This window comes from Bos indicus x Bos taurus, chromosome 12, assembly GCF_003369695.1.
Source record: "Bos indicus x Bos taurus breed Angus x Brahman F1 hybrid chromosome 12, Bos_hybrid_MaternalHap_v2.0, whole genome shotgun sequence".
NCBI lineage: Eukaryota > Metazoa > Chordata > Mammalia > Artiodactyla > Bovidae > Bos > Bos indicus x Bos taurus.
The window spans coordinates 16,029,790-16,050,780 of record NC_040087.1 but is presented as its reverse complement, the minus strand read 5'-3'; the positions used below and the strand labels follow the sequence as shown (position 1 = coordinate 16,050,780).

Sequence of the window (20,991 nt, the reverse complement as noted above, 5' to 3'; positions counted from 1 at the left end):
TGAAAATCAGTGTATTATATTAAACAGAATATAAAGAATTAAAAAGCAAATAGGGAAACTTAGAACACATCAGAATGAATATTGATTTGCAAATAATGACCTCAGCTACATTTAGACCTTCTCGCTGAGCAGAAGTGATTTAATTCATCCAGGAAACACAGAGGAAAGAGTTAATTGCACTTTTTTGACTTGCTGTCATTATGCAGGTAAGCATGTGAAATATAAAACACGTATGAAAATACACAAGAGGACATTGTCGTTATCACAAAATTGATCTCTTGAAAGTAAAAATGCCCTATCATGAAATGTGTTCTAACAGACCCAGCAGAGCATTCCGAGTCGATGGTCTTGATCATCCCCACAGCTCTGCCCCTGTACTCTTAGGCCTCGTGCTGACGTTCACTGGTGTCATGCCTTCTCCACCCATAGAGGCTTCCCTGGTGGCTCAGATGGTAGAGAATCTGTCTGCAATTCTGCAGGAGACCCAGGTTCGATCCATGGGTCAGGAAGATCCTCTGGAGAAGGGAATGACTACCCATTCCAGTATTCTTGCCTGGAGTATTCCATGGACAGTCCGGATGTCGCACAGAGTCAGACACGACTAAGCAATTCAATTTCACTTTCTTCTCCACCCCCAAAATGGGGATAATAAATAGGCTCATAATACCTTATACCTCTTTTTAGGGAATACTACTAAGATGTTTATTCCATGGCCAAGGCTATACATCCCTCTATCCCAGAGAGGTAGCTTGCTACCTTTGCCTTCCCAGCAGGGCTCAGTTTAAGTTGTTACTAACCCCCCACTCCTGATCCCCTGCATTGATTTAAGTTGTCACTGATCCCCCCCACCCCAAGTATCCCCTGTGTTCATTTTTATTCGGTCGTTGTGTTTCTTCAGCGCTGGCTGCTCTTCTGAGAGAAGGGGAGAGCCTGGAAGACCTGATGAAACTCTCTCCCGAGGAGCTCCTGCTGAGATGGGCTAACTACCACCTGGAAAACGCAGGCTGCAACAAAATCAACAACTTCAGCAGCGACATCAAGGTAGGAGGACTGGAGTTGGAATGCGATTAACCACAGCAGTGGAGGGAATATGGGCGTTAATGGAGACAGACAAAGATACAGGCTTCATCTCTTCAGAAGTTCAGGGCTGGTTGGAGTGGCCGTTCTCAGGTCCGTGTGCAGCCCCAGCTCTGGGCCACATGCAGATCTGTCCGAGGCCCTAGTAACTGCATGGCATCAAACATGATGGGTGTTCCCTAGAGTTTCAACATCCCGATACAGAGCGATGAGGGCGAAATAGGCAAAGGGCAAGAGATAAGACTGATTTTCAGGTGAAGGGAGCCTCCATAGGATTCTAATGTCTTTCTGATTTTGTCAACGGGAGCATCAGATGGGGATTCCTTTCCAAAGAAAATCAAACCAGGATTACTCTTCTAATTACACTAATCATAGCAAAGACTGCACGCCAGGTACTCTTCTAACTGCCTTATGCATGTATCGACTCTGCTAATCCTCATGACACGTCTTTGAGATAAGAGTTATTCTTTGCTCATTTTGCAGGTAAGGAAACCCAGGTAAAGAGAATATAAGGAACTTGTTCAAGTTCACAGAGCTGGAGAATGGGGCCCAGGCTCTACTTGAGCAGTTGGTCTCCATGGTCCTTGACCACCATACACAGTGCTCCTCTAAAAACAATTTGTAAACTTCTTGAAAGCTTTGCATTTGTAGAAACCAGAGTGATACTGTAAAGATAATGATTCTGGAAATAATCTGCAATGAGAATTAACCCCAGAAAATGTAGAAGACACAATTAATCCTACAACAGGGATCCAAAGGTTGAAAAGCTAAGGAAACATGCTTTGCGGTTTGCAAGTTTGTGAAAAGTTCCATGTCAGGGTGAAAGGACCAGCTTGTTGGCATTGATGATAGATATATCCAGATAGAAAGAGCTTAAGGAGCAGGAAGGAATGTCAGTCCCCAGTAGGAAATGGTATGAGATGATGGTGTGCAACATGAGGAAAATAATTCAGTCTTCCACTTTCTCAAAAGTTAAAAAAAAGACATTTTCTCCAAAGACGAAGGGTCAGAGGAAAGGTCACGTGACTCACTGAGCATCAACTCCAGCTTTGATTCTTGAGTGACAGCTTCCCTGTTTCTCTGGCTTTTAGAATTCAAGGTCTGCCATCTAGAGCAAAGCTTCTAGATGGAAAGTCCCCTATTCCTTAGGACATAAGCTAGTAATGCCATTTTTTTTTTCTAACTACACAATTTCATTGGTTATTCACATTCTTCTGGCATGAGCAGCCAGCCTAGAATTAGCAGTTGGACAGCATTATCTCCCTCTGCACTCAACAGTTAGACTTGGCCATTATTTCAGCCACACTTTTCAGACAAAATTAGGATGCTTAGTCTGAGCCATAAATGTACCTGATTTCCTGTGACTGAAAGGCTGTGTTCTTTAGAACATGAGATGGGAGCTGGCAGGCTGAGCACAGGTACAGGGGTTGTGGCTGTTCTCCAGGAGCAGCTGCATCACCACCTAGGTCAGTGCTGAGATGTATAAGTCAACCTCTGGCAACTTGAGGGGATGCCTTTAAATCACAGCAAGTCAGCAAAGGAGGGGAAAACACCCAACACAGAGTGAAACACGTTTCTTAGGGTCCCATGAAATGAGATGACTCTTAGCAAAGCTAAATGGATGTGACATGTGACATGCAGATTTTATTCATGCCTAACATCTGCATGGAGGGCTTCCCTGGTGGCTCAGATGGTAAAGAACCCGCATGCCAATGCAGGAGACCTGGGTTCGCTCCCTGGGTCGGGGAGATTCCCTGGAGAAGGAAATGGCAACCCACTCCAATATTCTTGCCTGGAGAATCCCAAGGACGGAGGAGCCTGGTGGGCCACAGTCCATGGGGTTGCAAGGGTAGGACACAACTTAGGGACTAAACAACAGAGCAGCTGCATGGAACTTTCACTGACTTTGAAAGAGCTATAGCAGAAAGTAAGAGAAGGGGAGGGTAGCATGAAGAGACTCAAATCTGGTCCCGGATGCAGCATCAGGGCCTGGCACTGTCTCTTCTCATCTTTCCAAGGTCACAAGGGTGAGCGTACCTCTGGTTTCCTCAGGCTCTACCCAGTTTTCAAAAACAAACAGAGAAACAGATGTCTTTCAGCGATTTAAATAACAAATTACCTGAAAATTTGTATGCTTTCATTGAATGAGAAACTTTGACTGTGATTCGGAAAATTTCTTGTCAATAAACCTATTTCCAGAATCTAAGAAAACATGATAATTCAATATCTATATCCTGAGATAATGAAATTTAATCACTTTTTCTAGCTTCTTGATCAATATTAAGTGCACTTAATATTTCTCCTTTGGCATAAAGACTGCTTGTGAATGCTTCAATTTTTTGTCTGTGAAATCTTTTTCTTTTGCTGATTGTCCATTTAAATGTATTTTTAAACTCTGCTTTAAACTTCTGCTTCCTTTTTCTGTCACTTTTTTTTTAAATTAAACCTTAGCTGACTGACTTCTACAGCAATATAAAGGTATATATATTTTCCTGTATACAATTTAATACATGTAAATAAATTATTTTCTCCCCTGAGGGCAGCAGAATAGTATTTGCTTCTTTGGGTTGCCTTTTATGTATGTCCTGTATTTTTAACTGTTATACTTCTTTTAGAAAGAAAGGCAAATAAATATAATATGTAAAGGACAAGGGGAAAATGAAAATTAGTGAATGTTCCCAGCTTTGTTAATTAAGTTGCATTCTTGAATGATAGTTGGATAAGAAATGAAATATGTTTGCTTTGGGGAAATTATTGTTGTGCTAAGTGTCTAATTAGCTATGCCATCTTGAAATTGTAATTTCCTCATTTCTCACAGGACTCGAAAGCTTATTACCACCTGCTTGAACAGGTGGCTCCAAAAGGAGATGAAGAAGGTATTCCCGCTGTTGTTATTGACATGTCAGGACTGAGGGTAAGTCCACACCCCAAGTCGTGTGTCGATGCCATTGTTCTTCTGCATTGGTGGTTCCATTGCCCTGCGTGATGCTGGCTCGAGGTCCATGAGTGGACATCTCTGCTTAGAGCCCTGTTAAATTTTTAAAAACTGTTAACAGTTTGGGGTAGTAATTGTGGAAAATTGAATCTGGAAATAAACATTAAGCAAAGAGAGGAGTGGAGTCCATGCGTTGCAACAAAAGGTCCTGAATTACACAGTGTAGTTCCTACGTACCACAACCAGGACCTAACTCAGCCAAAAAATAAATAAATATTGTTTAAAAGAAATTTGAAAGAAAAAAACTCATTCCTGAATGAGAAGTAAAGCATCTGAAATATATAATCGATAGTATTAACTAGTAAAGCATCATATTAAGAGATAATTCCAGTTTTAGTAAGTTCTGGTTGTCTGAAAATTAGTGCTTTCATAGACTTTTAAGAGCATTAAAAGGCAGTAAACTGTGTTTCAACAAAACTTAAGTCTTCTTTTACAAGAGTCTGCTTATAAATTACTAGAAATTCTCTAGTCCTATTTGAATAGACTTTTTTGTTTGTTTAAAAAAAGCTTTTATTCATTTTTGATCAGGGGAAGGACAATCTCAGTGTCAACTTGTCACCTAATCATATATTTGAACTTACAAGATTTACTGCCCTAAAGACACTGCACCTACTGACTTGACAACATAACTTAAAATGAAAATCTCCTTTCTGTCCCCTAAGGTTGCATGTTGAAAGAATAAACAATCCCTTGCAATAGCCAACACTGGTACTTGGCTTAGGTTTAAGGTCAAATAGCAAAACAAGGCCCAAAGCATTATAACTTGATAGCCCATCAAGTACAAACATCACTGGAATAAAGAAAGTTGCAAGCACCAAGGAAAGCAAGAGGCAGGTTCATTAGCACAAAAACATTTACACGTGGCTGAAGGTGAGGTGAACTATTCCACAGGTAAACATGCATGCCAATCCTAATGGCGAACATGAAACCAAGGCAACAAGACCGAAAACATTAAACTCAGTTAACTACACTGAATGTAAAATTCAAGACTTGAACTTATCTAGGATATCCTCCCAAATCTAGAGCTAAAAGGCTTTCTTTTTAATGCACCAGGAAGATGTGTTGTAATGACATGACTTGGTCACACTAAACTTGCATTTACATGAGAATCAAGGGTTAGCCTTCTCCATTATTCTTTTATGTCTGAGTGTGATTATGCTCAGCTACTCAGCTCATGCACTAACCACATAAAAAAATGACTGAAACCCACTACCCATGCCTTCTAAGAACTCACACCATCTAACAGTTAACACCCAGTACAGCTTCCTAACAAGGCCCCAAGAGAAAACATTTTGTTCAGTTTGGTGCTTGCTGTGACATTAAACCAACAGAATAGAATACAATTAATTGACTTAGCTACTACTTCAAATCTTTTAATCTAAGTTTTGTTCAAACTTTAATAACTTCATACCTATTTGCCAAAATTGTTGTGTAAAATCTAACCATATCTGCTATTCTTAACCTGTAGCTCTTATAACACAGCTTTAGGCCCCCGACTCCGCAATGGGTATATCTGGACATTTAAATCAAGAAAACAAAGTTATGATATTATGATTAGTCAAAGCTCTTTCTAGCAGACCACTGAATACAACAATCCATTGAAAAATGCCTTTCCGAAGACAAGAACAAAGCAAAACATTTTCTTCATAAAAGGAGCTACCAGCATGCTTTGTGCCATTAAAAATGTACTTTTCAAAATATAACCAGAGACTCATGGTCTACTAGAAAGCTCCCACTAATCACAACAGTATAACAATGCCACAGAAGCTTTCATGACAATGTCTCCAGATAGGCAGAGGGGAAACAACATTATAGGTTATGATGGAAGCCTCGGTTAGAGAGGAAAATGAAGTCTTAAGAGCATGCTACTGCTAAGTTGCTTCAGTCGTGTCCGACTCTATGTGACCCCAGAGACGGCAGCCCACCAGGCTCCCCCGTCCCTGGGATTCTCCAGGCAAGAACACTGGAGTGGGTTGCCATTTCCTTCTCCCTTAAGAGCACAGAATACATCTAACAAACAAGGGCAACAGAGCAGACACTGTAGCTGCCTATTCATAAAGGACCACAGTTTTCTCTTCCTATGGAGCAAGACTCCCTACAAAATAAACTGTGCATTTATCATTGCTTATTTAAAATTACACTTTTACAGAGTTATTTAGTACCTGATATAGAAAAACAATCACATAAGGAAGCATTTATTTGGGGTTTAACATGTAATCATACAAACAAAGTCTGTATAAACACAAATCCACAGAGTCGTAACACAGATAGCAAAAGACAAAGTAAAAACCAAGAAAACTAATTGGCGGCTATATACAATTGGACACAAATTGTGTCTTGTACACTAGAAAGTCTTTTACAAAATAATCATCTTAGATCAACAGAAGACCAACCTTCAGTGTCTTCCTGCAAGATGGTTACTTTAGCAATCCCTTCCTGTTTTCGGCAGTTGTCCCCTTTAATACGGCTGGTAATTGTTTCGGTGATTGCCACCCCCTCGGGATGCCTTGCCGTAAGTGCTCTGTTGGCCACTGTAGTCTGCATATCCCCGTCCATATTCATAGTTCCCATAGTTATACCCAGTATAATCATAGCCGCCATAGCCACTACAGTTTTGATCACCACCATAGGCACCATTGTAATTTCCATATCCTTGATCATGATAGTTATTAAATCCTTGGTTCCAGTTTTGGCCCTGACCTCGGCCTCGAGCCCTAGTACCACCTCGCCCACCAGCTGCAGCACCTCTTCCTCCCTTTTGTTGCTGCTGTTGCTGGCTATATACCTCTTTGGGTTGTGCAACTTTGATTTCACACTTCCCAGAACCAGTTTGATGGTATCTGCTTTCTAACAATTTCTTTACTGGCTCCTCGTCTATGTATGTAATAAAGCAAAATCCTCGTCTTTCATTTGTTTTTGTATCCACAGGAAGTTCAATATTTTCAATCTCTCCAAAGGCTCCAAAATATTCTTTTAATTTGTTCCTCCGAAGTATCTGGGCTCAATCCACCCACGAAAACCTTTTTTGGGGGTTCCTTCCCCTTTAAAACTTTGCCTTTTAGGGTCTATCAATTTGCCATCCAGTTTGTGTTCTTTCAGTTCCAAAACCTTATCAACACTAGCAGCATGCTTGAAAAGCACAAATCCAAATCCTCCTGATCTTCCAGTAACAGGATCTGTTTTCATCGTGCAGTCCACAACTTCCCCAAATCGAGACAAATATTCAGTTAGATCTTTCTTGCTTGTATCCCAGCTCAAACCTCCAATAAACATTTTACCGTCATCCTGCTGGTTCTTGCTCGCGTTGATCTTGGATCCCTCTGCGAATTCTTCTATGTCGCTGTACTCGTTCATGTCTTCCATAGCTGCGGAGTGGTCCGCCGGAGGGTCCTGGCGCTGAGACCAAGTCGCGGCCGCAGTGGCGGAGGAGCGTTCTATTGTATCAGATCAGATCAGATCATATCAGTCGCTCAGTTGAGTCCAACTCTTTGCGACCCCATGAATCACAGCACGCCAGGCCTCCCTGTCCATCACCAACTCCCAGAGTTCACTCAGACTCACGTCCATCGAGTCAGTGATGCCATCCAGCCATCTCATCCTCTGTCGTCCCCTTCTCCTTTTGCCCCCAGTCCCTCCCAGCATCAGAGTCTTTTCCAATGAGTCAACTCTTCGAATGAGGTGGCCAAAGTACTGGAGTTTCAGCTTTAGCATCATTCCTTCCAAAGAAATCCCAGGGCTGATCTCCTTCAGAATGGACTGGTTGGATCTCCTTGCAGTCCAAGGGACTCTCAAGAGTCTTCTCCAACACCACAGTTCAAAAGCATCAATTCTTCAGCGCTCAGCCTTCTTCTCAGTCCAACTCTCACATCCATACATGACCACAGGAAAAACCATAGCCTTGACTAGACGAACCTTTGTTGGCAAAGTAATGTCTCTGCTTTTGAATATGCTATCTAGGTTGGTCATAACTTTCCGTCCAAGGAGTAAGCGTCTTTTAATTTCATGGCTGCAGTCACCATCTGCAGTGATTTTGGAGCCCAGAAAAATAAAGTCTGACACTGTTTCCACTGTTTCCCCATCTATTTCCCATGAAGTGATGGGACCAGATGCCATGATCTTCGTTTTCTGAATGTTGAGCTTTAAGCCAACTTTTTCACTCTCCACTTTCACTTTCATCAAGAGGCTTTTTAGTTCCTCTTCACTTTCTGCCATAAGGGTGGTGTCATCTGCATATCTGAGGTTATTGATATTTCTCCCAGCAATCTTGATTCCAGCTTGTGTTTCTTCCAGTCCAGCGTTTCTCATGATGTACTCTGCATAGAAGTTAAATAAGCAAGGTGACAATATACAGCCTTGACGAACTCCTTTTCCTATTTGGAACCAGTCTGTTGTTGCATGTCCAGTTCTAACTGTTGCTTCCTGACCTGCATACAGATTTCTCAAGAAGCAGATCAGGTGGTCTGGTATTCCCATCTCTTTCAGAATTTTCCACAGTTTATTGACGTTCAATCTGAAGTCTGCAAAGCCAAATTGGTGTTATATATTCTATCAGTGACACTATGTAGGTTAAATTTTATCTTGTCAGAGTTGCAGGTACACCAGCTGAATGTGGGTAAAGAAGTTAAACTAATCAAAAGCACTTGTTTGCAGATGTAAATATTTTTAATGAACTAAAAATAAATGTAATTTATTATTTAATAAATGAACTTTTTGTGAAGTCTGTACAAGAAGATTGCCTGGAGAAGGGAACAGCTACCCACTCCAGTATTCTTGCCTGGAGAATCACATGGACAGAGGAGCCTGATGGGCTACAGTGCATGGGGTTTCAAAGAGTCGGACACAACTGAGCGACTAATATTACTACTGCTGCTGCTGTGCCAGAAGATAATAAAAAGAAAGCCTAATGGTTGAAAATAATTAAGATCAACTTAAATGATAAAATTGTAGAATCTATTGCATCTCCTTAAAAACGAGACAGCCATTCATCTGAAATGGTCCTGCTCTGTATAAAGATAGGAAGACTCGATTAATTAAGTGGATATTCCTCTTACTTGAAACTCTGATTTGTGTGTGTGTATGTGTGTTAATCACTCAGTCATGTCTGAATCTTCGTGACCCATGAACTGTAGCCCACCAGGCTCCTCTGTCCATGGGAGGATACTGGAGTAGGTAGCCAGTCCTTTCTCTAGGGGATCTTCCCAACCCAGGGATAGAACCTGGGTCTCCCACATTGCAGGCAGATTATTTATTGTCTGAGCCACCAGGGAAGCGCCCTTGTGATGTGGGTCCAGGCAAATGGAAGGAATGATTTGGTCTTATTAGGTGTCTCCCTGAGGTCGAACACTGAGGGTTTTGGTAAGATGCCCGTCTGTTTTTCATGTAACCTGTGTCTGCTTTGTGTCTGGAGAAGCTCTGACCCAGCCTTGAGATGGGTGTCCTTTTCCATCGCAGGAGAAAGACGACATCCAGAGGGCAGAATGCATGTTGCAGCAGGCGGAGAGGCTGGGCTGCCGCCAGTTTGTCACGGCCACGGATGTTGTCCGAGGAAACCCCAAGCTGAACTTGGCTTTTATTGCCAACCTCTTTAACAAATACCCTGCCCTGCACAAGCCTGAGAATCAGGACATCGACTGGGGGGCTCTTGAAGGTAACTGAAAACCAGTTGCGTAAATGTTCTGAGAAGCAGTCACAGTTGTAATTCAAGAGTAATTCAGAATCACCTCCTAAGCAAACATAGGCCCCGCACGTGGGAGATTTGCGAACAGGTCATCAATTCTCTGGTACCTAACAAAGAGGATAAATAGATTAATCAAGTCAATTACAGCCAAGGAGGAATAATCAACTACCATTCTATCGCATCCATTATACATGGGCTTCATCCATTATCAGAATTAAATGTTTTAGGGAAGACAGTGCATTTAATTATTGGATGAAATAAATCCTGAGTTCCAAAAGCCTAATTTATGTACTTAATGGACTGAGTGTTAATTCCTAGAGGCAAGAAATTGCAGCCACTTGTCATCTAAAAGTGATATTTAACTTATGCTAAGAGGTGCTTACTGAGGTTTTTGTTTTGTCTCTGATTTGGGTAATGGGGGTCATGGAATAATATTTTGAGGCAAAATCCATGACAGTTATATTTAGGGGGTTAATGCCCTAAACCTAGATAAAAGTCACATAGCTTTTAGTCAGGTTCTAATAGGTGAAGTTGCCAGAGATGTTTTTCTCTTTTTTCCATTGTGAATGAGTCCCAATATTGAGATAGAAAAATCAATGCAAAAATAATAATAAATGAATATCCCCCAAGAAAGGAAATCTACATTTTAAAGATTAATCCTTTTCTGCAGTGCTTTACTCCAGCTGGAAATGCAGTCAATCCATGTTCCAGCGCTCTGCATTTGTATGATTGATGTGTGGTGGTCAGGGGCCCATGGATTCTGTTGACTACCAAGTTTGTATGCCAAGCCCTCTCACCACCCATTTCCAGCTGCTTCTAGATCATCTACATTTGGGTCCATCACTGTCACTTGAAATTCAGCGTATTGATCAGAATTGATCAATATGAAAAGCAGAATTGACCATTTCCCCCCTCCTGCATTGCCTCTCTACCCACCCCCCAACCTCCCATCCCATCCACTCTCGTTTAGAAATTCTCCATTTCCATGAATCATACCACATTTTTCTCTCTTCAGTCACCAAAACCCTGGGTTCCACTTTGGTGTCTTCCTCTCCTTCACCCCTAAATCTCTTGAATCAGCAAATACTAATAATTCTTCCCACAGAACGACTTTTAGATTGTTATTTTTCCTTTCTGCTCTTCCGGACTCTTACACAAACTGTTTCAATAGGTCTTAGGGGCCTAGCCCTCCATCCATCAAGCACTTGAATGCGCCTATGTGCTGGTGTCAAACACTGTCCCCTCTGTGTGTTTAATTTAAATGCATATTGCCTTTCAGTAATTCTGCGCACTGCTGCCAAACACATCATAGTACTGCTTTCATTATAACTCTGCCTTGCTCGAGAATTTATTATAGTAATTAAAAAAGAACCCATAATGACTGTCATTGTCTAATATATCAACCAAATCTGCTACCTGGCATCCAAAGATCCCCGATTCTGGTTCCAGCCACTAGACAGCCTTATCGGTGTGGACTGCACTACACAGATATCTGAAAAGTCAGTTTCTAATAGTCTTAATACAGACCTTGTCTGTCGTTCCCTTTGTGTTCATATTTACATAATCTCCTACCCCGTCCCCCCACATCCCCTCCTATTTTCTCTTTACCATCCAGATTTTACTAGCCCTCTAAGGTAGAGCTCAAATTGCACTGCCTCCAAATGTAGCCTGTACAATTTTCTCCTTTATCTGAACTCAAATATAAATATCCACCTCATATGGTAGCCCTCTAGCTTGCATGATCCCTCTTGGATTCTCAAAACACATATTCTTCCAGAAAGAATGTAAGCCTTTGAGGGACAACCCTGAACAGTTTACCCTCATGGGCTCTTGTACGCTGTTAATCATAATAGATGCTGTTCTCATTGAACTGAAATGGAAAAACAATTAATGCAGAATAGCAACCCTCATTCAAATCCCTTAGGGTTTTTATATTTTTTAATTCTACTTTTGGTGTTTGTGACAGCTGCTTTAGTTAAACTTTGATCATAAAAAAGCATATTTTCTTGGTGCCTGAAAGATAACTAGCCTTCATTCATTTAGGTGAGACGAGAGAAGAGCGGACGTTTAGGAACTGGATGAACTCCTTGGGTGTAAACCCGCGAGTCAATCATTTGTACAGGTAAGAATATTGAGGGCCTCTTCCTGAATATGAGATACCAAGACCTGTGAAGATGCCCAAGATTTCAGATATCACTCTGGTGTGCAGTTCTCTTCGAAAAATGTGCGCACCTCAGTGAGAAGAGGGGAAACGCCGAATTGAGCAGCAGGTGTTGAAAAACTCACTTGCATACACCAACCTTGCTATGTATTTAGTATAGCAAGTCCCCTACATATGAATGAGTTCCGTTCGGAGAGGGTGTTCATAAGCCCATTTTGTTCAAAAGCCCAACAAAGTCAGCCTAGGTAACCAACTAACGCAATCGGCTATGTAGTACCGTACTGTAATAGGTTTATAATACTTTCCACACAAATAATACATTAAAAACAAACACAAAAATAAAGAAAAACATTTTTAATCTTATGGTACCTTGGAAAGTATTGTGGTACAGTACAGCAGCTGGCACACAGGGGCTGGCATCAACGGACAGGCAAGAAATAAAGATACTGTACTCTATATGCGCATCCTACGAGCATGTTCAGTCGCTCAGTCGTGTCCGACTCTTTGTTCCCCCATGGACTATAGCCTGCCAGGCTCCTCTGTCCATGGAATTTCGCAGGCAAGAATACTGGAGTGGGTTGCCATTTCTTTCTCCAGAGGATCTTCCCAACCCAGGGATCAAACCCACATCTCCTGCATTGGCAGGTGGATTCTTTTCCGATGAGCCACTAGGGAAGATGAAATGAAATCACTCAGTTGTGTCCGATTCTTTGTGACCCCATAGACTGTAGCCTACCAGGCTCCTCTGTCCATGGGATTTTCCAGGCAATAGTACTGGAGTGGATTGCCATTTCCTTCTCCAGGGGATCTTCCCAACCCAGGGCTCGAGCCCGGGTCTCCCGCATTCTAGACAGGCGCTTTACTGTCTGAGCCACCAGGGAAGCCTGTACAGTCAAGTACCCAGAAGCATAGCCACTTGTAGAGGGTGCAGGCGCATGACAATGTATGCCAGACACATGCTCTAACTTATGTGATTAGACATGCAAACATACATTTGCGTCTTTGAAAGTTTGCAACTTGAAGGTTCATATGTTGGGGACTTACTGTACAAAATTCATAATCCAGCAGCAAAAGAACAAATCGACTCTCTGACACATCTACCCAAGATCTGCTCACAAGCAGGCCAAACAGTAAATGTTCAGTTTGTGGGCGTGTCTCCAATGCTGTTGGAGCTATTTATTTTTCTGGAGAATATATGTTTCTGCTGAAGAGGTATTAGTGGTCACACCTGGAGGACACTTCTAGGAAGCTCCCTCCCTTTCTCTGAGTCAGAATTTCCTCCCCTCTAAAGATGAAGTGACTGATACCAGTGTGGCCAAGTTGCTGGGAATGTTCCTTGAACTAATATGTAAAGAATTGCCTGGCCCGCTCCAGGCCCTCCATAAATGTTGGGTATCTGAGAATTCTTTGTGTTTGTTTTCATTTAGTGACTTATCAGATGCCCTGGTCATCTTCCAGCTCTATGAAAAGATTAAAGTCCCTGTTGACTGGAGCAGAGTAAACAAACCACCATACCCCAAACTGGGGGGTAACATGAAGAAGGTAAATGATGACTCTTGTGAGGTTCTGGTCGTCAGATGAAGTCATAAGCCCACAAGAGCACTGTGTGAATACTTTTATCAGGAAGCCAAGCTCAGATAAGAAATGCTTATCCAGGGATTAACTTAAGAGTACAGCAATCAGAAACCTGAGTGGTTTTTATTAAAGGGAGTTCATTATTTCAGCTGATTGCTTATTTATAATTCTGTGTTGGATGTCTTTAAGCGTCATGATGTAAAAATTCTAATTAAGATAATTAGAGCAAGCAGAGCTGTGGGGTGCCTTTCCCTCCAGCAAGATCCTCATTCTAATTTTCTAAAGGATCGAAACCTGTGCTAACAGTTTGACATGTACAAATAGTATGTCTAGTGAGAACACATTGTTTTGTAAAAGCAGCCACAGCCATGGGGGTGGCACGAACATTTCCCACCATTTATCGTCCCTGTGACCCAGTAATCCGTGAATCGTAGCCACGGGAACACCCATCCCATATGTCGGTCTACTGTGTGCTTACAGGATCTGGATTTTCCAGGCCAGTCTCTACAAATGCAACTATTTTAGGGATATTATAGACAGGTTATTTAGTATGGCTTTCTAGTTATGTCATGGGATAGAGCCATGAAAATGGTCATCATAATAACTCATTTTGGCTTTACACCTGGTATACTATGAATATTTTTTTTTCTTTTGATGAGAGTGAGTGGCACTCTTTAAGAAAAGGTGGAAATAAATCAGGCTTCCCTGATGGTCCAGTGGTTAAGACTCCAAGCTCTCATTGCAGGGGGTCTGGGGTTTCAGTCCTGGTCGGGAAACCAGATCCTGCATGCCCCAACTGAGACCCAGTGCAGCCAAATAAAATTTTTTAAAAAGATGGAAAATTATTTGACTAATTTAGAATCCTAGAATTGCTGAACTAGAGACTTGAGAGATTATTCAGTCTGACCTTATTATTTCATTTTGTGTCTATTTTTATCATCTTACTTCCTCTGGTATTTATCATCAAAGAGATGATGACATTAGATTGTTTCCTGCTCATTAACAGCTTGAGAATTGTAACTATGCAGTGGAACTGGGGAAGAATCAAGCAAAGTTCTCCCTGGTTGGCATTGGGGGACAAGACCTCAATGAAGGAAACCGCACCCTAACGTTGGCCTTGGTCTGGCAGTTGATGAGAAGGTAATACAGCTCAGGAAAATGGCATCTTGTTGAACAAATTCTTTATTTTTTAAATTATATTTGTTTATTTTTAATTAATTGATGGTTGCTTTACAATATCGGTTTGATTGAATGTATTTTTTGATCTAGAAAAGTACTAGCAAATTTCAGGAATGTGATTTAATCCAGTAAAACTATATTTTAAGCTAAAATGAAACCCAAAGGAGTGTGTGGGGGGGCTGGGCGTGTCCTGCTTTTTGTTTGTTTGTTTGTTTTTTCTTTCATTTCTATCAGTTTTGTTTCAGGTACTTTGAAATTCTATTGTCAAGTTCATCAGCATTTAAGCTTGTCATAACAACCTTAATTCTTAATGAATCACCCTTTTTCATGTGGAGTTACCCTATGCCTGATGATACTCTTTTTCTCTAAAAGCTATTTTTCCAGATAGTGATACAGCTTCTTGATTAGTTTTAGCATGATACGTTTTTCCCCCATCCTCTAACTTTTAACTGATTGATGTAAATACAGTTGCTTATCCTTTAAAGGGACTTTCAAAATAAAGGGGGGAAATATGCTATATTTACCTACATATCTGTCATTTCGGGTGCTTCTCTTTTCATGCTATAGATCCAGATTTCTATCTGATACCATTTGCCTTCTACTTGAAATATTTCTAGTGGTGCAGATCTGTTGGCAAGGAATTATTTCAGCTTCTATATGTCTGATAAACTCTTTATTTCATTTTTGCAAGGTATTTTATCTGAGTGTAGAATTCTAGGTTGATAGTTTTTTCTTTCGTTATTTTGAAGGTAGTGTTCACTGTCTTCTAGCTTGCATTGTTTCCAGTGATAAATCTATTGTATTTCTTATCTTTGTTCCTCAGTGCTGAGTCGCTTCAGTTGTGTCTGCTTTCGACCCTGTGGACCATGGCCTGCCAGGCTCCTCTGGCCATGGGAGTCTCCAGGGAAGAATACTGGAGTGGGTTGCCATTAACTTCTCCGTTGTTCCTCCGTAGGTCATGTCTTTTCTTTTCTGGCTTCTTTCAAGATTTTCTCTTAATCATTGCTTTTAAGTAGTTTGATTATGATGTACTTTGGTGTTTCTTGCACTTGAGGTTTGTTGAGCTTCTTGCATCTGTGGGTTTACAATTTTCATCAAATTTGGAAAAACGTTGGCCTTTATTTATTCAAATTTGACTCCTGTATCCACCCACCCTAGTTTTTCAGGACTCTTAAGTATTTGATCATTGAAGTTGTCCCAGAATTCATTGATACTCAGATCATCTTTTTATGTTTCATTTTTTCTTCTCTGTTTCATTTGGGATAATTTCTATTGTCTTAAATTCACTACTCTCTTCTACAACGTCTACCATTAATTCCATTTGGTGTATATGTTTTTCATCTCAGACTTTATAGTTTTCATATGTAGAAATTTGATTTAGGTGTTTTTGACATCTCCTATATCTCTTAACCTTCTTGAGCTATAGAATATAAGTACAATAACTGCTATTTCTGTTTCTATTAATTGATTTTTAACCTCACTATGGCTCATACTTTCTTGCTTCCTGGAATGCCTACTGATTTTTCGCTGTATGTAAGGCATTGTGAATTTTACCTTGCCATTTGCTAGATATTTCTGTATTCCTTTAAAGAAAGTGAAATCCCTCAGTCGTGTCTGATTCTTTGCGACCCCATGGACTGTAGCCTACCAGGCTTCTCCATCCATGGGATTTTCCAGGCAAGGGTACTGGAGTGGGTTGCCATTTCCTTCTCCAGGGGATCTTCCCAACCCAGGAATCGAACCTGGGTCTCCTGCGTTGCAGACAGACGGTTTACCCTCTGAGCCACTGGGATGCAGTTCAGTTCAGTCGCTCAGTTGTGTCTGACTCTTTGCAACCCCATGAACCACAGCAAGCCAGGCCTCCCTGTCCATCACCAACTCCCGGAATCCACCCAAACCCATGTCCATTGTGTTAGTGATGCCATCCAACCATCTCATCCTCTGTCATATCCTTCTCTTCCTGCCCTCAATCTTTCCCAGAATCAAGGTCTTTTCAAATGAGTCAGGTCTTTGCATCAGGTGGCCAAAGTATTGGTGTTTCAGCTTCAACATCAGTCCTTCCAATGAACGCCCAGGCCTGATCTCCTTTAGGATGGACTGGTGGGATGCAGTTACGTTACTTAAACAAAATTTGATCCTTTGGGGGCTTACTTAAAATCTTAATTAATCTCGAGCTCATTTTGCTTCTCAATACTGAGATAATCTCATCTGAGTACTTTACTTGATGCTCCATATATCATGAGATTTGTCTACTCTGACTGGTGGGAGCCAGATGTAACCCGCGCTTGTGTGAACTCCAAGGATTGCTCTGCCCATTCATTTCTGCAAGTTCTTTCCCCAGCCGCAGTGTATTTGCTCAAATGCATGCACCAAGTCGCACTCTGCTAAGCACGCGAGGCAGAACTTCTGAAGATCTCTGGAGCTTTTGTTCTAGATGACTCTACTCTCTGGGCGGCTCTCTTCTCTCTGCTCTTCTGCCACACACATTCTAGCACCGTGGCTTCCTTGAGTTCGCAACCCTGTCCCGTCAGCTCATCGAGACTGTCATGCTCTGTTTGAGTTCTCTTGCCCTGCACTGCCGCCTGGGAATTCTCTGTGCGATCAGCTGGGACAATCTTAGGGCTCACCACATTCGTTTTCCTTCTCAGGGACCCCTGTTTTGTGCTTTCTGTCATCAAGTCTAGACAACACCATTTCATGTTTTTTCATTGGGTTTTATGTGTTTAAGGCAGAAGGGTCAGTCTGATTCCTGTTATTCCATCATGACCAGAAGCAGAATTTCCTGCTACTTCTATAACAGAGAACTTTGGATACCTTTTAGTTGTTGCTGAGTCACTCAGTCGTGTCTTTGAAACCCCATGGACTGCAGCACACCAGGCTCCCCTGTCCTTCACTGTCTCCCGGAGTTCACTCAAACTCATGTGCATACCTTGTAGAGCCAAATATAAATTTGATTAAAATGTGAGAGCTCTGTGGACAAATTATTTAATCAATAGTAGAATATAATAAGATACACAAATGCAAGATAAATGATGAGAAAAGTAAACAATTTTTGGTACAAAAGCATGAGCCTGGGGAGAATTCTAGATAGCAAAGCTGTCAGCATTAACTTGTTCACTTTTACATGCTTTGCTCCTTTCCTCCTATACTGATAGCCCTGAGCAGGCTGAAGTCTTCCATTCCTTAATTAGAACCTATGTTGCTGCTGCTGTTGCTGCTGCTAAGTCACTTCAGTCGTGTCCGACTCTGTGCGACCCCATAGACAGCAGCCCACCAGGCTCCCCCGTCCCTGGGATTCTCCAGGCAAGAACACTGGAGTGGGTTGCCATTTCCTTCTCCAATGCGTGAAAGTGAAGTCACTCAGTTGTGTCTGATTTTTAGCGACCTCCTGGACTGCAGCCTACCAGGCTCCTCTGCCCATGGGATTTTCCAGAGTACTGGAGTGGGTTGCCATTGCCTTCTCCGAGAGCCTAAGTTAGAATGACTTAATTCATTTTTCTACCTGGAAGGAAGCCCCAGAAACCATATGTCACATTACATTATATCTAACAATGTAATGGCAGAGACAAGGGTTGTCATTTCCTGAAGCACAGAAGCTCTATTCCCAGGCCACTGTCTGCAGGTCCTAATATTTATAATGGTCCTCAGAGTAATTATGTCAGTGTTCCCAGGTGATGGAGGGTGGTCAGAAGTGATCATAATCACTACCTGATTTACATTTGCTTTATCAAATATGATGCTCCATTACCCTTTTCTCAACTGGGATCTCTTTAATGATCAAAGGCAGATGTCATAGGCTTCTCTGGCACAGAAAACACCAGAGCTAAAGCAGCTTTAACTCTAGTCCCTGTTACAGTGCCTGTATCTAGAACATTGCTGGAAGTTCCTAAGAGCTGTTCTTACCAGTGTATTTTCAGAAACGCCTTCTGAACTCCCCACTATTTTATTTCCCGTGTGTGTTTAATTCTTAACAGAATGGCTTTTGGTACTGATTGCTTTGAAAACCAAAACCAAAGTCTTTTTAGTTGCCACAGTTAAATTGACTCTTGGGTCTGGAGATGAAAGCATCTTTGATATTTTGTTTTAGTGACTTAAAAAAATACTCAGGCCAACTCTATTCTATTTTGAATTTCATAATATCTGAAAATCACCTTGTAATATGATCTTTGTTTTGAGTTTTATAAAAATGTGACCCAACAACAAGGCTGGTATATATATATATAACAAGGGCTAGTTTGAGCTGAGTCTCTTCCTGGTTAATAAGTCCTATTTCTCATGAATCTTTACTGTATAAGAATTGTGGGGACTTCCCTGGTGGTTCAGTGGTTAAGACTCCAAGCTGCCAATGCTTGGGGCACGATTTGATCCCTATCAGGCAACTAAGATCCCACATGCTGTGTGGCATGATCAAAAGATTAAAAAATAATAATAATAATTTCGTATAAGAAAGTGCACAGAGAAATTCCTTACTGTTGAAGGTGATGAAATGACTGATTATGTAAATTCCAGCAGAAGGGGATTTTTTTCTTTCTCTGTGTGCCACATATTAACAGATCTAATAAATTTAGACCCAGTTCTAGCTGAAATTTATGTCACTGGTTTGCACAGATGTGTTCATTTGGTCATTGATCTGGACAATAAATGGCATGTCATTTTCCCCCTAAAAACAAATGAGAGCCTAAACCTCCCTTTCCCCTTCAGTAGCCTAGAAATTGTTCTCAGATTGGAAAGCTGGCAGATTGCGTGTGTGTACATTTGGAGACAAAAGCCTGAGGCAAGTAGACTGCCAGCAGACAGCAACAGTAGACTCCAGCAAAGGAGCGTGAGTCTGCAGCAGGCAAAGGAGGGAATTCTCTCCACATCAAAGAGGCTGTGGACAGCGAATTGGGGATAGGTCTGTGAAAAACAAAGCAGCTAGGTTTGCCCCTCCGGGTCACATATTATATCAATAAACCACAGTTCCATGGCAGGAAAGCACGAAAGTCATAATCACAGCCCCTCCAGCCCCAAATCCCATCCATCCCCTGCTGTTGGATGAGGCCCAGCCTAAAGCTGGGACTCATGGGGCCATTTCATTTCTTTAATCTTTATTGGAGTATAATTGCTTTACAGTTGTATTAGTTTCTGCTGCTGCTGCTGCTGCTAAGTCGCTTCAGTCGTGTCCGACTCTGTGCGACCCCATAGACGGCTCTGCTATACAGCAAAGTGAATCAACAATAAGCGTACGTGTGTGCGTGCTCAATCTCTCAAGTTGAGTTTGACTTTTTGCAACCCCATGGACTGTGGCCCGCCAGGATCCTCTGTCCGTGGGATTTTCCAGGCAAGAATACTGGAGTGGGTTGCCATTTCCTCCTCCCAAGGATCTTCCCAACCCAGGGATTGAACCTGCATCGCTTATGTCTTCTAGTTTGGCAGGCAGATTCTTTACCACTGAGCCACCAGGGAAGCACTACCCCCCCCGCCACCGAATTTTATTTTTTGCTAAAGACAAGTTGCAGAAGCTCTTTTCCTCCTCATCACCAGTGATGGGGAAGTGCTTTCATCTGAAGAAAGTGGGTCATTACTCCTTTTTCAGAGATAACACTTGAAAGCTGTGTGGGAGATCATGAAGGACGGTGTTTTCCACAGAAGCATTAACTGGAGGAAGACACCCGATGGGTTATGTAAGCAAAACCCCGGGCGGAGGGTGACCTCATTTAGGGAGGCCCTCCAGACAGGCCGGAGACTTGAATTTCAGTTTGGACGACGCACACTGAAACCCTAGTCTTTCGTGGGTAATTTGACCACCTCCCTCTCCCCCTTAACAAGACTGAACCCTGAGGCCAGCCGACCTGCCCACTTGCTCACTGCTTGCCTCTCTATTTCCCTTTTGAGAGGGATCAGCTTGGGGAATGGTGAGCCTTCTCTGCTCCCTGGAATTTTAAGAGTTTGAAGCATCGTAATGTTCCCCACCACCACACTTCTCATAATCGTGTGTCTCAAAGGCAGTTCTTTTTTTTTTTTTTAATTTTATTTTATTTTTAAACTTTACATAATTGTATTAGTTTTGCCAAATATCAAAATGAATCCACCACAGGTATACATGTGTTCCCCATCCTGAACCCTCCTCCCTCCTCCCTCCCCATACCATCGTTCTTACTCTCAAACTAGAGATTAACTAGAGATTAATTTCTACTTCTGTCTTATACCGGGGAAACTTTTATGTTTTTTCTTTCTTATGTTAGCTGGTCGGGCTTTTCCTTTTTTATTGACCTGTAGCTGATTTACAATGCTGTGTTAATTTCTGCTGTACAGCAGTGATTCGGGTATACATGCATATGCACATAT

At 41.8% G+C, this 20,991-nt stretch overlaps 1 protein-coding gene and 1 pseudogene across 6 annotated transcripts in view; one reads left to right on the top strand and one right to left on the bottom strand.

Annotated features, from left to right (window-relative positions):
* LCP1 (lymphocyte cytosolic protein 1) overlaps positions 1 to 20,991 on the top strand; it is a 104,831-nt gene that overhangs the window by 73,167 nt on the left and 10,673 nt on the right. For all 6 annotated transcript variants that reach the window (XM_027557209.1, XM_027557210.1, XM_027557212.1 and 3 more), the window contains exons 8-13: positions 899 to 1,041; positions 3,896 to 3,991; positions 9,524 to 9,719; positions 11,793 to 11,871; positions 13,338 to 13,452; positions 14,492 to 14,625. In XM_027557209.1, coding sequence (XP_027413010.1) covers positions 899 to 1,041; positions 3,896 to 3,991; positions 9,524 to 9,719; positions 11,793 to 11,871; positions 13,338 to 13,452; positions 14,492 to 14,625 — 763 coding nt within the window. The remainder of the gene's footprint in view (positions 1 to 898; positions 1,042 to 3,895; positions 3,992 to 9,523; positions 9,720 to 11,792; positions 11,872 to 13,337; positions 13,453 to 14,491; positions 14,626 to 20,991) is intronic.
* Positions 6,518 to 7,519, bottom strand: LOC113902214 (annotated as a pseudogene).